Source organism: Lagopus leucura, unplaced genomic scaffold (assembly GCF_019238085.1).
Source record: "Lagopus leucura isolate 7727_CA_CO unplaced genomic scaffold, USGS_WTPT01 Super-Scaffold_100159, whole genome shotgun sequence".
Taxonomy (NCBI): domain Eukaryota; kingdom Metazoa; phylum Chordata; class Aves; order Galliformes; family Phasianidae; genus Lagopus; species Lagopus leucura.
This window is the reverse complement of record NW_024962335.1, coordinates 6,097,374-6,111,124: the sequence shown is the minus strand read 5'-3', so window position 1 is coordinate 6,111,124 and position 13,751 is coordinate 6,097,374. Positions and strand designations below refer to the sequence as shown.

General features: G+C 35.4%; 1 protein-coding gene across 1 annotated transcript; it reads left to right on the top strand.

Moving 5' to 3' along the window:
• The first annotated feature begins 6,302 nt into the window (after window positions 1-6,302).
• Window positions 6,303-13,517, top strand: KERA (keratocan). Its single transcript, XM_042890402.1, has 3 exons — window positions 6,303-6,368; window positions 7,860-8,752; window positions 13,344-13,517. The coding sequence occupies exons 2-3, from the start codon at window positions 7,864-7,866 to the stop codon at window positions 13,514-13,516; spliced, it is 1,062 nt and encodes a 353-aa protein (XP_042746336.1). The 5' UTR covers window positions 6,303-6,368; window positions 7,860-7,863; the 3' UTR covers window position 13,517.
• Window positions 13,518-13,751: the final 234 nt, after the last annotated feature.

The window sequence follows — 13,751 nt, the reverse complement described above, 5'->3', positions numbered from 1 at the left end:
TAAGACTGCAGACAGAAGTACTGTAAGTTTTTATAAATGTCATACCTTGTAAACCAAAAAAATAATAAGCTGTCCACAAGATAAAGAAGGCCAAATGCTGTCTTTCAAAATTTGATTTTTTATTTTTTTCCCATGAACTTTTTGATATTTCATTGTGTATTTCTGCTATGCATCTTATTCTGTCAACACATTTGCAAGGTAGATAAACAAATGCTTCTTAATGATTAAGAATTAATCATTAATGACTTAATGATTAGGACTATTTTACTGTAAAATAAATAAACATGAAAGCTTGTGAGTTCTCAAAAGAATACCAAACTTATGTCCAACATCACATTGATTTTGAGAAATATTTGTGATTCGAAGGATAAGAAAAAAGTTGTTTTTTGTTTAGGTAATAAAAGTCATCTCCTGCAGGATTTTTCAGGCCCACCCGAGACTCAGAAGATGAGAAGTGTGCTGCTCCTAATGAAATCCACAGCCTTGACACAAAGTGTATATTACCCTTATAGTGCAGAAAGGCACTAGGCATTTTGTTCTGGAATTCACAGCAGCTGCTGTGATTAAGTGGTGAATCACTTGATTCTCCCATAGAGCTAGCTTTCTTAAAAAAAAAAAAAAAAAAAAAAAAATTGGTGTTGTGCTGAAGTGCTTGTTGAGGAGACTTTAATCTACACTATAAAGGCATTGTTTCAACATGTTCTATATGAAAGGATAATTGGTGACTGAAGTATTCATGCTGAGTGAGACTGTAGCTTCAAGTCAGGACTCTGGAAGAAAACATGAGTACTTTGGAATTGCCAGCTATTGAAAATTATGTCTAACCAGACTATTAAAAAATCACATATTCTTTGTTCAGTATTTCCCAAAGAGTATCTGCATTAAAAATTAGACCAAAATATATTACAATTAATGGAAATTGAAGTACAGATTACATTTTCATATACTTATGCCATTTGGATTTTCTTTCAAAATACTAAAAAAGCACCTTATCCTTGAATTTCTCATCTGCCAGAGTCACTATAGTAGAGTTTAGTAGAGTTTTATTATAAAAGGACTACAGTATTTTTTTCATTAAGATGTGGGGGTACTCTTTTTTGAATGGCTTGCTATTTCTTTCAGAACACAGAACTTTCTAGAAGTCTGAGCTTCTCAGAATTCATCACCTTACTATGGGAATCTAAAATGAAGAAGTGTTCAAATTATTTTACATTTCTTTAACAACAGAACTAAATAAAAGAACAAAAGAAACACTAATACTGTGCAGCCTGTTTTCGCTGTATTTATGTGACCTTCAAATATTTAATCTGATAATTTATTTTTCAAAACTGTAGATATAAATAATAGTCACTGAATGACTAATGCATGCTTTAATTTACCATTAGTTGCCTAGCAAATATTAATCATCTAAATAGTTACATGCAGGCCCAAGAACTCAATGTATATTTGTAGTTTACAAATGCATGATTTGGATATTTAATTTAAGATACATTTAGCATATAGGGTTGCATATCTAACAATTTAAAAATCAAGTCTCTGATATTAACATAGAATATATTTGTTTCAGTGTTGAAATTGTTGAAAACTTGAAAACAAATTAAGGTAAGATATAACGTCTACATTTACATGACAGATAAACTAAACCTAGCTAACCAAGGTAAAAACCAGATCTTGGCATCTTATTGTGGAACTCTGTTGTGTCATTATGGTGAAGAGTTCAAAACAGAAAGAAAACAGACATCCAAATCATTCCTTAATGAAGCATGTTTGGAAGAGATCTGTTCTTCCCATAGAAATTGAATTCTTTTCCATAGTTACTCGGTTCTGAAATTCGCTGCTCTGCAAGGATGTCTTTAAGCTGAGCTATTCAGTTCTCTCTGGAGGTTTCACAAGGGAGTTCCCTCATAAGATAAAACTATTTACAAAGATAGCAAAAAGGAAGAGAATAATAGTTATAATAATATATATAGCAAGTGAAGCAAAAGAAATTGCTCACCACCCACTGACTGATGCCCAATTAGCCCCCTGGTAAGCAGAAGAGATAAAGATTGACTCCCATCTCCTTCAAAATTCCTTCTTCATGACATTATATGGTATGAAATATCCCTTTGGCCAGTTTAAATCAGCTGTCCTGATTCTGTTCCCCCCAGCTCCTTGGGCCCTTAGCTGAGAATGGCTTTGGCTCTGTACTACACTGCTTAGCAGCAGCACATCGCTGTGTCACCATCATTGTTTTTCTCCTAGAACCAAAACATAGCACTATACTAGACACTCTGAAGAAAACAATTGGATCCCAGCTGAAACTAAGACACTGTTTCAAGCAACAGAAACATATCACCAATACATGCCAATCTTCAGAAATGAAAGAGACAGGGGAACCCAAATAAATGTAAACATGTGGTTTAAACAGGCTGCATGACAGTATGGAGCTGCTGAGTACATAGCGAAAACTGACTGAACTGAGTGTGGACTTTTTTTCTTCAGATTTTTGAAGCATCTCCATCTCTGTAGTCATCCTGAAGGGAATTTTAAAACATTTTACAGGTAAACTGATTGTCCTTTGGGGCATGACATACAACATTTTAGTAAAGTAGTAATGAAATTAGGCATACTGGATGGCAGTCTTTGTTAAATGAAGAAATCCACAGGGTGAATTAGATATACTTGCAGTATATCCTTGGCTTTGCTGGTAATGATCTACACACATGCCTGATGTTTAACAGACCTTGCTTCATACTAAATCTGAGACATATGGCAGCCATTATTTAAAGAAAGCAATGCATTTCTTCCCTGTCAGCAGTGTCAGTACTGAAGCAGAGCAACTGCTCTTACAGAAGTCTCAGTTATCCTTATCTCCTGCCTGTAAGTCTTGATAGTCTCTGTTTTTTAGTCCTTCTAGTCTTTGTCAAGCACATGAGTTTTTCCTATTCCCAAACATATCCACTACTCTGCTCAAGAAGATGTTACTACTCCTTGCAGTTACTGGTGCTCCTCACTCTCCTTTTTTTTTTTTTCTTTTTTTCTGACGGTCATTAACAATGTGAATTGCCAGGATAAATATGGAACAAAAATCTTATAATCATTTCAGACATACTCCTTAAACTGTAATAATCTCAACAATTTATTTTTAAAAGACCTACAGAATCCACAGAATGACTATTCATGGAATTTTTGTTGTAATTATATTTGCATTTCCTTTTATTATCATGCAAACATGATCTTGAAGATTGTTTATCATCTCAGGGACATTTTGTGCTTCACTGATTTTTTGACTGCCCAGCTTCACAGCTTAAGAATGACTCTTGTTGAAAGTAAGGCCTTGGAAAGTGTCTCAGGTTGGATCCTCAAAATGTAAAGTCTCCCAAACCATTAGTCATTTTTTAAAATCTTGGCCATGATCTTTTATTAGCCTGTAAAAATTTATCACCATATATTGCACCCTTTAAATAATTAATAGCAACTCCAGATGATGGAGAATCATGCAAAACAAATGTATGAAGGAGAATTTGTGGGCAGTCTTGATGGTTTCTTGGACGGTAGGCCTTTCTGTGATACCTGTTTGGGCACCCAATCATGTGTTCCCAAAGTGCTCTTTCCAAAATGTTTAAATGCATGTGGGAATGCATATTATAGTCAACATAGGCTTTCTCTCCTGATTTTGAGGACTTTTCTCTCCATTTTTTTTTCTGCTGTTTGTATAAAAAAAAAAAAAAAAAATCTTGTTAAAAAATTCTTGAAAATAAACTTGCTGGTTTTTTTTCTCCTGGTGAATCACAGAATGGTTTGGATTGGAAGGGACCCTTATGATCATCTAGCTCCAACCCCCCTGCTATAGGCAGGGACACCTCCCTCTAGACCAGGATGCTCAAGGCCCCATCCAGCCTGGCCTTGAATGCTCCCAGGGAGGGGGCATTCCGAGCCTCAATGGGCAACCTGTTCCAGTGTCTCACCACCTTGACAGTAAAGAATTTCCTAATATCCAGTCTAAATCTGCTCTCTTTCAGTTTAAAACCATTTCCCCTTGTCCTACGACTACATGCCCTTATAAAAAGTCCCCCCCACCCCCCCGCCGGGGGGCCCCAAGCCTTCCTGAAGGCCCCCTTCAGGTATTGGAAGGCTGCTATAACATCCCCCTGGTGCATTCTCTTCTCCAGGCAGAAGAGCCCCAGCTCTCTCAGCCTGTCCCTGTAGGGGAGGTGCTCCAGCCCTCTGATCAACTTCAAGCGAGTACAGGTCCTCCTCTGTACTCGCTTGAACAGCTCATTGAAATACCTGGTCTCCAAATCCTCAGAGGTCACATCATGACATGTTTCTCCTTTGCCAAATAGCAGTTTACCCAAACAGCTCCACTGTCTGTCAAGGTAAGCTACAAGTCCCTCTGCCTAGGACTTCTGTGATAGCATCATAAACATCTGTACATGATCAGCAGGTTAAAGGAAAAATTCAGACCCTCCTGAAGCATAAGAATAATGAATCTTTCTTGTTAAATGTGCAACATCTGGCAGCTTGCAGTGGAGTGTCACAGCAGATATCTGCCACCATTACTCACTGTTTTAAACTTTTCAGTTCAATGTTTGTGAAGGTCTTGACTCATTCCTTAATGGTGAACAAATCTCAAAAACTCTGTATCCATTCTATATTCACTTCATGAAGATTTAACACAAATGCAAACCAGATTTACGCGGTGCTGGCTGGCTTTGACAAGAATCACAGATATACTTTTCATCGTCCAGCCTCCTTAAATCAATTGTAACTGAACTCACAACTATTTTAACATTCATACTGTGGTGCTTTTCACCTCTACCCATCTCCCTTCCATGGAGTTCAGCTGACCAGCTCTCTGGTCACTAGCATGTAGCACGACGACTGCTGCAGGAGGAAACATTCTAAGGCCTAGTTCTTTAAAATGGCAGTCATAATGAGAAGGTTAGTATGGCACATTTAATTTTTTGCTTATAAGTAGTATATCTGCTTAAAGCTAGAACTTTTATTTTTAGGCATAGGTGTAAATGTAAGAGATGGTGAAGAGTCTGGAGTTCTAATGGAGTGAAGCACTTAAGCACTTGTTTTGTTTTTAAGCCCGTACTTAGGCTACATCAAAATAGTGGGTAATAAGGTTGTATTTTTTTCCCTAAACAAAAGCAAGCTAGTACAAATACATACTTGTCAACAAAAGTTTAGAATGTTACAGGCATGTTAACATTAGCCTTACTGAAATCAGTGGAAGCTGAAAATGTACTTAAGGGTTGATTTCCTTTTATTTATTTATGTCATTTTTGCAAAATAAAAGAATGAGGATTAAAATGAAGATTAGGTTACTAGATATTTCTAAGACCTCTTTTTAGACATTCTGAATTTGGGAATCAAAGTATGAAGTATTACGAAATAAGTTATTGGAGATTTTGTTACTAAAAAAAATTAGATTGAACTGAATTAAGTTTATTATATGTTTTATGACGAACATAAACTCATAAAAGCTTTGAGGATGTATTTTACATTTGTAGCATTTTCATTAACTTTTCTTTTAAAATACTTATGTTCTGGCTTTGAGCCTGGCTAGTTTTTCTGATATTTATCTGTTACTTTTTGTACCAGAAAAGAAAACAAAAATCTCCCCAAAGTATTTAATGTGAGAAATATGCATCTATGCTTTAGAAAGTGATTTGGCTGGAAAGAGTTTACTTTAGATCAGTGATAAAACAAGATAATTAATTGCTGCTTACATAATTAAAAACAGACCTCACTGCAGGAGGCACTGTGGAATATGATATCTCAGTAGAAATATATTCAAAAATGTCTCAGAAGAAAAAAGAAAAGGCATGTTTTAATCCTTAAAAAAAAGACAATATATGTTATTAAAAAATTCTTAGCAAATGCTTTTGCTATTTTCTTCCCCTAATCAAGAATTACATCTTTAAATGGCAAGGCAGCATCTGCATTTAATCAAAATCAAATAAAAGATTTCCGTAGGAACAGATGGCACTGTTTTTAATGCTTTGTGGCCAGTTCAGGTATTATGAGAATGAATTATGATGTAAGCAAGCTTTGTGTGTAAAGTATAATTTGACAGAAGTATTGAATAAAGGAACACTTTGTGTTACCTGTTTCATCTAGACCAGATCATCTCATCTGCTAAAATGTAAGAATCAAATGCCTTAAGCTCTGCGGCTGCTTGATGTTAAAGTCAGGATTTCCTGCCTTTTCTTGTCTAGGTGCTGAGGTGCCTTAGCTATTTTAGGGGTTAAAAGCTGTAGTCACTGATGCGTATATATTAGGCTGTATTCATAGAACACGGCTTGTAGCCTGACTCAAGCTATTACAGCCTAACAGCAGTGACCAATAGAAAGGGGAGATCCAAGAAAGCTGAGGTAAGCCCAAAATCTGAAGCAACCTCAAATTAGGAACAATTGCTAATAAGGTGTGTATGGTAATACATCTGGGAACGTTAGCACATAATTCAAGTTTTATATGCTATTAATTCTTAGGACAGGAAGCAAACACAGTGGTTAGCAGCCAAAGGCTGTAACAGTGATTTCTAACTGGCTGCAGACAGCTTCAGGAACTTGACTTACAAGGTAAACTACTTTATTTTAAAAATATTATTTTTATTATGATATCATATTATTATGAATATTTACAGAGTGAGAAGGTACCATTTCACTATGTAAATTAAATATGTTATGCATTAGAAATATTTTATTTGCCCTGTTTTGGAATAATTCCAAATAGCAGATTCTGAGACTAGAAGATCTGTAGAATATTGCACTTGTTACTGATAATAACAAAATTGAAAACTATTAACTGGCTGCACATGATATGCTGCAATTAGCTGAGCTGTTAATCTTAATGTTGCACTGGACATAGGAAATAATTCTCTCTTTACTTAAACGTTCTTTTTCTTCCAGAACCAATCTCTATATTTTGACCAGAAATCTCAGCCCTCTCTTGCTCCTGCATTTCAAAAAGCAAACTAGATAATAGAGTTTGTGAAGCACTGTTTTTGTGCTACATAAATATGTCCTGTTGGAGCAAATGATCATTGATGATCTTGTTCATTGTTTAATGGTGAAAAGGATTAGCAAAGCAAGTAATTAAGTAGGTGAAAAAGTTACAAAATGCATGAGTGTACACAAGATAATTCAGTTAGCACTTGCCTTTTTTTTGTAATTTAGATCAGGCATTTGTTTTGCCTCTTTGCTTTAGAGAAGAAAGTTCATAACTTTGAATTTGAAAGAGAAAGGGAGGAAGGGAAATGGAATACTCAAACATATTCCCTCTAAGCTTTTTAAGAACATGCCCAACAAACAGCTGTTAAAACATTCTTTGATCTTTCACTTTTATGTGATGAGAAAAGATCTGGAAAATCTGATCCAGATGCCATTATAATTTAGAAGAGAGGAAAACCAGAAAAGATCATATGATTAATTTAAAAGGGAGTAACACAGACTACAAAGGTATTAATATCATCACAGTATTGATAGCATTATTGAAGATTATAAGTTACATAAACTAGCTTACACAGAAAGCTCTGTGCAGGAGATTCTAAAATAAATACATTTATAAGAAGGACTGATTTAATGTCAGAGACACGCTCCATTCTTTTACATCTTTGAAATGATCCCTGCATGAACATCAGTTAAATTTGTAGCCATTGTGAAAACTAAGTTAAATCAGGAAAATATTCAACATATAATGCTGAACTGTCTATACTTCATATTACTATTTAGGAAATGCCATAGGTGACAAAATTTTGCTGTTTATAAAGGAAATATTATTTGCAATGTAATAATGCTTTGTTAATTTGGTATGCTGTTAGAGAGTTCTCTTGAGACAACTAATTGTTTTTTTCCCCTTCTAAGGCAAATGATGACTCTAAAAGTCTGTCCAAGTCTTTTGCTATTATTCATAGTCCATTCTGTGTGGACTCGAACTGTGAGACAAGTTTATAGTGAACTGGATCCTGAGCATTGGTCTCACTACACTTTTGAGTGCCCACAAGAGTGTTTTTGTCCTCCTAGCTTCCCCAATGCATTATACTGTGATAACAAGGGACTTAAAGAAATACCTGCAATCCCAGCAAGAATTTGGTACCTCTATCTTCAAAACAACCTGATTGAAACAATTTCAGAGAAGCCTTTTGTTAACGCCACTCATTTGAGATGGATAAATCTGAACAAGAATAAAATTACCAACAGTGGAATTGAGAGTGGTGTGCTCAGCAAGCTGAAAAGGCTTTTGTACTTATTCCTTGAAGACAATGAGTTGGAAGAGGTGCCAGCTCCATTACCTGTGGGCTTGGAACAGCTAAGGCTGGCTAGAAACAAAATCTCGAGAATCCCAGAAGGAGTCTTCAGCAATTTGGAAAATCTCACTATGTTAGATCTGCACCAAAATAATTTGTTGGACAGCGCTCTTCAAAGTGACACCTTCCAAGGACTCAACAGTCTTATGCAACTCAACATAGCGAAAAATTCCCTCAAAAAGATGCCTTTAAGCATTCCAGCTAACACACTGCAGCTGTTTTTAGACAACAACTCCATTGAAGTTATCCCAGAAAACTACTTCAGTGCAATACCCAAAGTGACTTTCCTTAGGCTGAACTACAATAAATTATCTGATGATGGCATTCCCCCAAATGGGTTTAATGTTTCATCTATTCTAGACCTACAGCTGTCTCATAACCAGCTCACTAAAATTCCACCAATCAATGCTCATCTCGAGCACCTTCACCTTGATCACAACAGAATCAAAAGTAAGTGTGTATCATCAGCGATATCACCAAGAAGTAATTCTTTTAAAATGGCTGCTTAACTTCAGAAAGGACTTGTTGAAAGCAGAGATTAAAAATGTGCAATGGGTTATAGGGAAATAAGCAAAAGGACCTCCCAGAGGCCAATTTTCAATTCTGTTCTAAACTATGACAAACAAATATGTGTATTTGAGTAATACCAACTTTTGAAAAATGTTCACTGGGATACAGAAAAAAAATTCCTTGTAAGCAGATCAGAAGTAGGAGGTTTAAGGATTTTTTTCCATTTGAATTTTGATATATACACACCAGTGGCCATTTTGTGAGAGAAAATTAAGTTTTCACACAAATACGATGAGAGTAAACGAGCAAGAAACAACAATAAAAAAATGAGGGTAATAGTTTGGGATGTTCAATGCACATCTGTATAACTGTCATATTTCCAAGGTTTGTGAGAACATTAGAGTAATTAGAGTAACAGAATCGCTATATTTTCAGCTGGTTTGAGAATCTCTTTGTCCACCTAAATTATCTGTAGGGACTCTTAAAACAGAATAAAGGGTAGGCTGTAGTCAACACAGTCTATTTTGAATATAACTAAAGTGTGGCTATTGAATGTTTCAGTTCTGAATATCCTCCCCATATTTCCTTTGTGTGTGTGTGTGTGTGTGTGAATAAAATGCTGACTTCCAGATTTTAGTCTTCCTTGATGAACAGTCTTTTAATTGACTTTACAGAAGCTTTGTCCCACTAAGGTTTACCTCTTCAAACATCACCATATAAATGAAACAAGGTTTTATTCCTAAGGCAGTAGAAGCTTTTCAAATCCTAACTCTGCTTCTAACAACATTTCCAGCATCTAGGTACACCAGGAATGTTCTGGTAAGGTATACCAGGTAGAGTATCTGCGTACAAGTCCTGCATATCATAAATATTTCTGATTACTAATCTGCAGCTGCCTTTTACTAGCCAGTACAGTAAGCTGTTTCATGCCAAAGGACAAAATCAAAGTGGTTGCTTTCTAATTATCACTGCCAGGTCTCCACATTTGTCTTCTTGTCATGATTTAATTGAACAAATTGTTTTCTATGTTGTGTTACTAAAGGTAACAATTTGGCTTCAGTATGAAAGAAAGACATATCAAAGGAGGATAGCTACTAATCATTTAATTAATTCTGGATTTTGGAAATCAAATGCATGAAAATTGATAAATATGGAAGAATTTTGTGCAACTGGAACCTTTTTAAGTGGTCTGCAAGAAGCCTAACAGTTAATTAGAGTTAAGGCTAATGACATATGCTGCTACAGAACATATTTCTGTGCCCTCTGGTTACAAAGGGATTTATTTTAATTGCTTCACTTCAGGGCCTAAGGTGTAGACTTTATCTCCTGTCACTTTAAATGGACAGTGAACTGAAATCATTGGAATGTAACTTGCCCAGTTAAGATGTGTTCCGTGTTTAGGTAGCAAAGAAGCATTTGTGCAGCTGCCAGATTATTTTCCTTTCTTAAGTTTTAAAGTAAGTTTAAACCATGAAAAGTAACCTCTCTAGTATCTTTAAACTGAAGTCTCATTTTCCAATGACACATGAATATCCATGAGTCTAAGTCACAATGATTTTCCACAAGACTTATATTTCTAAATGTCTTTACCACTTTTCAAATTGAACATTCATTACTTAAGCTCTTTGAAATTTTTCTCTCAATAATTTTTTCCAATGAAGTTTTATTCTTAGCAGCCATGTAAAAAGTCGTCAAACACATATATTAAAAAACTGATATATTAAATGAAATAGTGGTCTTATCTAAGCTGTATTACCACAGGAGTGTAATTGTTCAAGAGGTACTATAATGAACATAGGCACCATTGCACAATGCTTTGATGGGTATTTTACTGCATGCAAGGAATTTAATTCTGTCAGGCAGGATAATTAAGTTGTGTCATTGGTCAGCAGATTGTTCTTAAGCACAAGAAGACAATGGTCTGTCATTATTTTAATGTAACAAATATGAAGAACTTGAAAGAAAAGTAATTGTGAAAGCTTGGACCTGATTTTTCCATAAAAAATCCATCTGAAAATTTACTTATGCATGCTTAGTGTGACCTCTTCTACATTAATTCTCAGATAGTCCTGCATAGTTGCTAGTAGCTATTTTCTTTCCTCTTGGTTGTTCATAGTTACACTGTTGGCAACGCAAGAGTTCAGACACAAAAATTTGTTTGTAAATATTGTTTGTCCACTTTTTATTGCACTGAAGCCCAGTGAAACCAGTGGTAATCTGGTCTTGATGAAACCAAGATTTTGTTGTGTCCCTTCACCAAGAATCCCACTGCACTACGGAATACAATAGTACACAACATTTGGAAGCGAAATCAACATAAAACAAAAACCAATCGTGGCTACAGCAGATAAGCATCACTCCTGTTTCATCATTACATTATAGCTTTTTGCATATTTATTTATGAGGTACAAATGCAAGGCTGTGAGATGTCAAATCATGCGATAGAGAGTGTTAGAGGAAGCAAAAAGAGGTGAAGGTATGAAATAACAATGTGGAGAATGAACAATGGTAAGCAGATGGCATTACAATGTTATCAAAGGAGTGATAAAAGGGAGCAAATATTAAGTTTCCCTGGGGGAATGTCAGAAGGCTGAGCTAGCTCCTTTGAGATAATACTGTTCCATGCTAAGAAAATGGGAGAATTCCTTGGGCCAAGTAGCAATGCCAATGTCTCAAAATTCATTTAGGATATTTGGAAGAAAATGGTCTATGTTCTAGATCCTGTCTAATTGTCAGACTCCTGAGATATCACTGTTACTGGCTTTCTTGGTGAAAGAGCCCAGAAAAATACAGATAGCTGCTGTTAATTAATACAAAAAGAGGAAAGGAAGTCCAACTATTTGGGCATAGTAGGTGCTGCCAGATGCTGTGATAGTAGAACAGCCACACACTCCCACTCCTATATGTCCTAATACACCCATCTTCTATATCAACTAACTTTCTAAACGTTGAGATGTTATAAATTTATACTGGAAAAAGAAGCAGGATCTTTTGTAGCTCTTCAGCAGATGTAGAGTAGTAGCCAGTAATGAGGATCTCTTCAGTTTTCCCCAATAGCAGCTCCAGAGTCTCAGTGTAAATATTATGCTACTTGTCAATAATACTGACGACAGATGAATTTGTCTTCTTTAAAATAACCATCCAAGATTTTAGTATGTACTTTAAATTAGTCATTTAGTCCTCCACAATTCCAGAGGGAAATTCATCCTATCTTTAGGAGACACTAATCAACTTTTCTATGCGTCCAGTTCTCTCCAGAGTTTGTAAATGGAACTAAATGGTTTGCTTAGACTGACACTATGAATCAGTTCCTTTGAGGAAACAATACTAATGTAACTTGATTGCCCTGTCCCTCCTTTTGCTGGCAAAATTCAACAATAGACCTACGAACCCAGGATCGAAAGAGATAAAGGCTTTTACTCCTCTGATAATTTGGGTAGGATTTACTATTTATATGATAACAAAACAACTTTATACCACATATCATCAAGAAATCACTTTATAGATGGTTTTCTCATATTATGGCTGGAATAATTAGCCTAGTGAACACGATTCCACTGTGATATTTCCTAGATCAGAGAACACAGAATTTTAGAATTCATTTGAAGCCATCTTGTCTTCTAAGGACAGCAGTGCTCTTTGGCTCTTTGAAGTGCATTGTGACCTGAAAAGAAAAATTTTGCCTGCTATACAGTATTGATTCATTTGCAAAACTTTTTATAATTGCTTCCATAATTGCTTCCATAAATGCTTCCATAACCTTATTCTTAAACTTCCTGTTTCATATCTTCACACAAGAAAATAAATTGTACTTTGTTTCTTCCAACGCTATCAAATGTCTTATAAGAATATTTAATGCATTAATCAAATTTCACAACATATGCAAAGAGATTTTCTTAGAATATTTCTGATAGACTAGCTAGATGTATATATCCAGTCTCCATGACAAAAACAAAGTCTTTCAAGACATTGCCAACATCTGGGAAGTATTAGAAATACTACTTTTCTCTTTGAGAAAAAACAAGAATCATGTTTTTTGTTGTTGTTCTTGTTGTGGTTGTTCTGTCATAACTTCAAATGAATTTGGAGGCTGTAATCAGAAGATATGTGCATATTATTGCATATCTCTGAAGAAAGATCTTCAAAATTCCTCAGCATTAGCTTTGTTCTGCCTCCTGACTCTGACTCTGTGAAGTCAGAGTTATGTCTCAAAATATACTTACTGGTGTAATTGTCTAAGCTAGTTGGTTTTGTCTCTGTCCAAGATGAGATTATATGTCTAGCACACTTTGTTCACAAGTATAGCGTATAGCATATAGTTAAATATGTGATTCACTGCTCTAAATTACATTATCTCAACGTACATTTCTACGTTAACAAATGTAGATTTGTTAATTTGGTGTTATTTCAACAAGAGAAAGTTACTCCCACACAAACATTGGTGCAAGGTTGTATTCTTTTTCTAAGGACATTTTAGTTTTCAAAACCCTCCCTCTGGAAATTCACTAACATGTGTGATCTACATTTTCAGGTGTCAATGGTACTCAGATATGCCCAGTCTCAATTGCTGTAGCAGAAGACTACGGTCTTTATGGTAACATCCCCCGCCTTCGTTATCTTCGCTTGGATGGAAATGAAATTCAGCCTCCAATTCCTTTGGACATCATGATCTGTTTCCAGCTACTTCAGGCTGTTGTCATATAAACATGATGCTATTTTATATAAACATAATGCATAATGCACTCTTGTGCTGTGAGAATGCTAAGATACAAGTTTTGCTGGAATGAAACTTGTTTAACTCAGAAATCAAGAACAGTTTTATTTTGACTCTACTTTGTTCTTTGCTTGCATCTTTTCTGCAGCTGAAAAGATTGTTCTTCTTTTAGAAGAGATTTTGAATCTACATAAAACATTCTTAACACTTGACCTAAGAATTCCT

Bases quoted from the DNA above. Each gene is read 5' to 3' on its own strand.
- KERA (XM_042890402.1), top strand. From the start codon at position 7,864: ATGATGACTCTAAAAGTCTGTCCAAGTCTTTTGCTATTATTCATAGTC. The intron at 8,753-13,343 runs GTAAGTGTGTAT...CTACATTTTCAG, and splicing joins TGATCACAACAGAATCAAAA to GTGTCAATGGTACTCAGATA.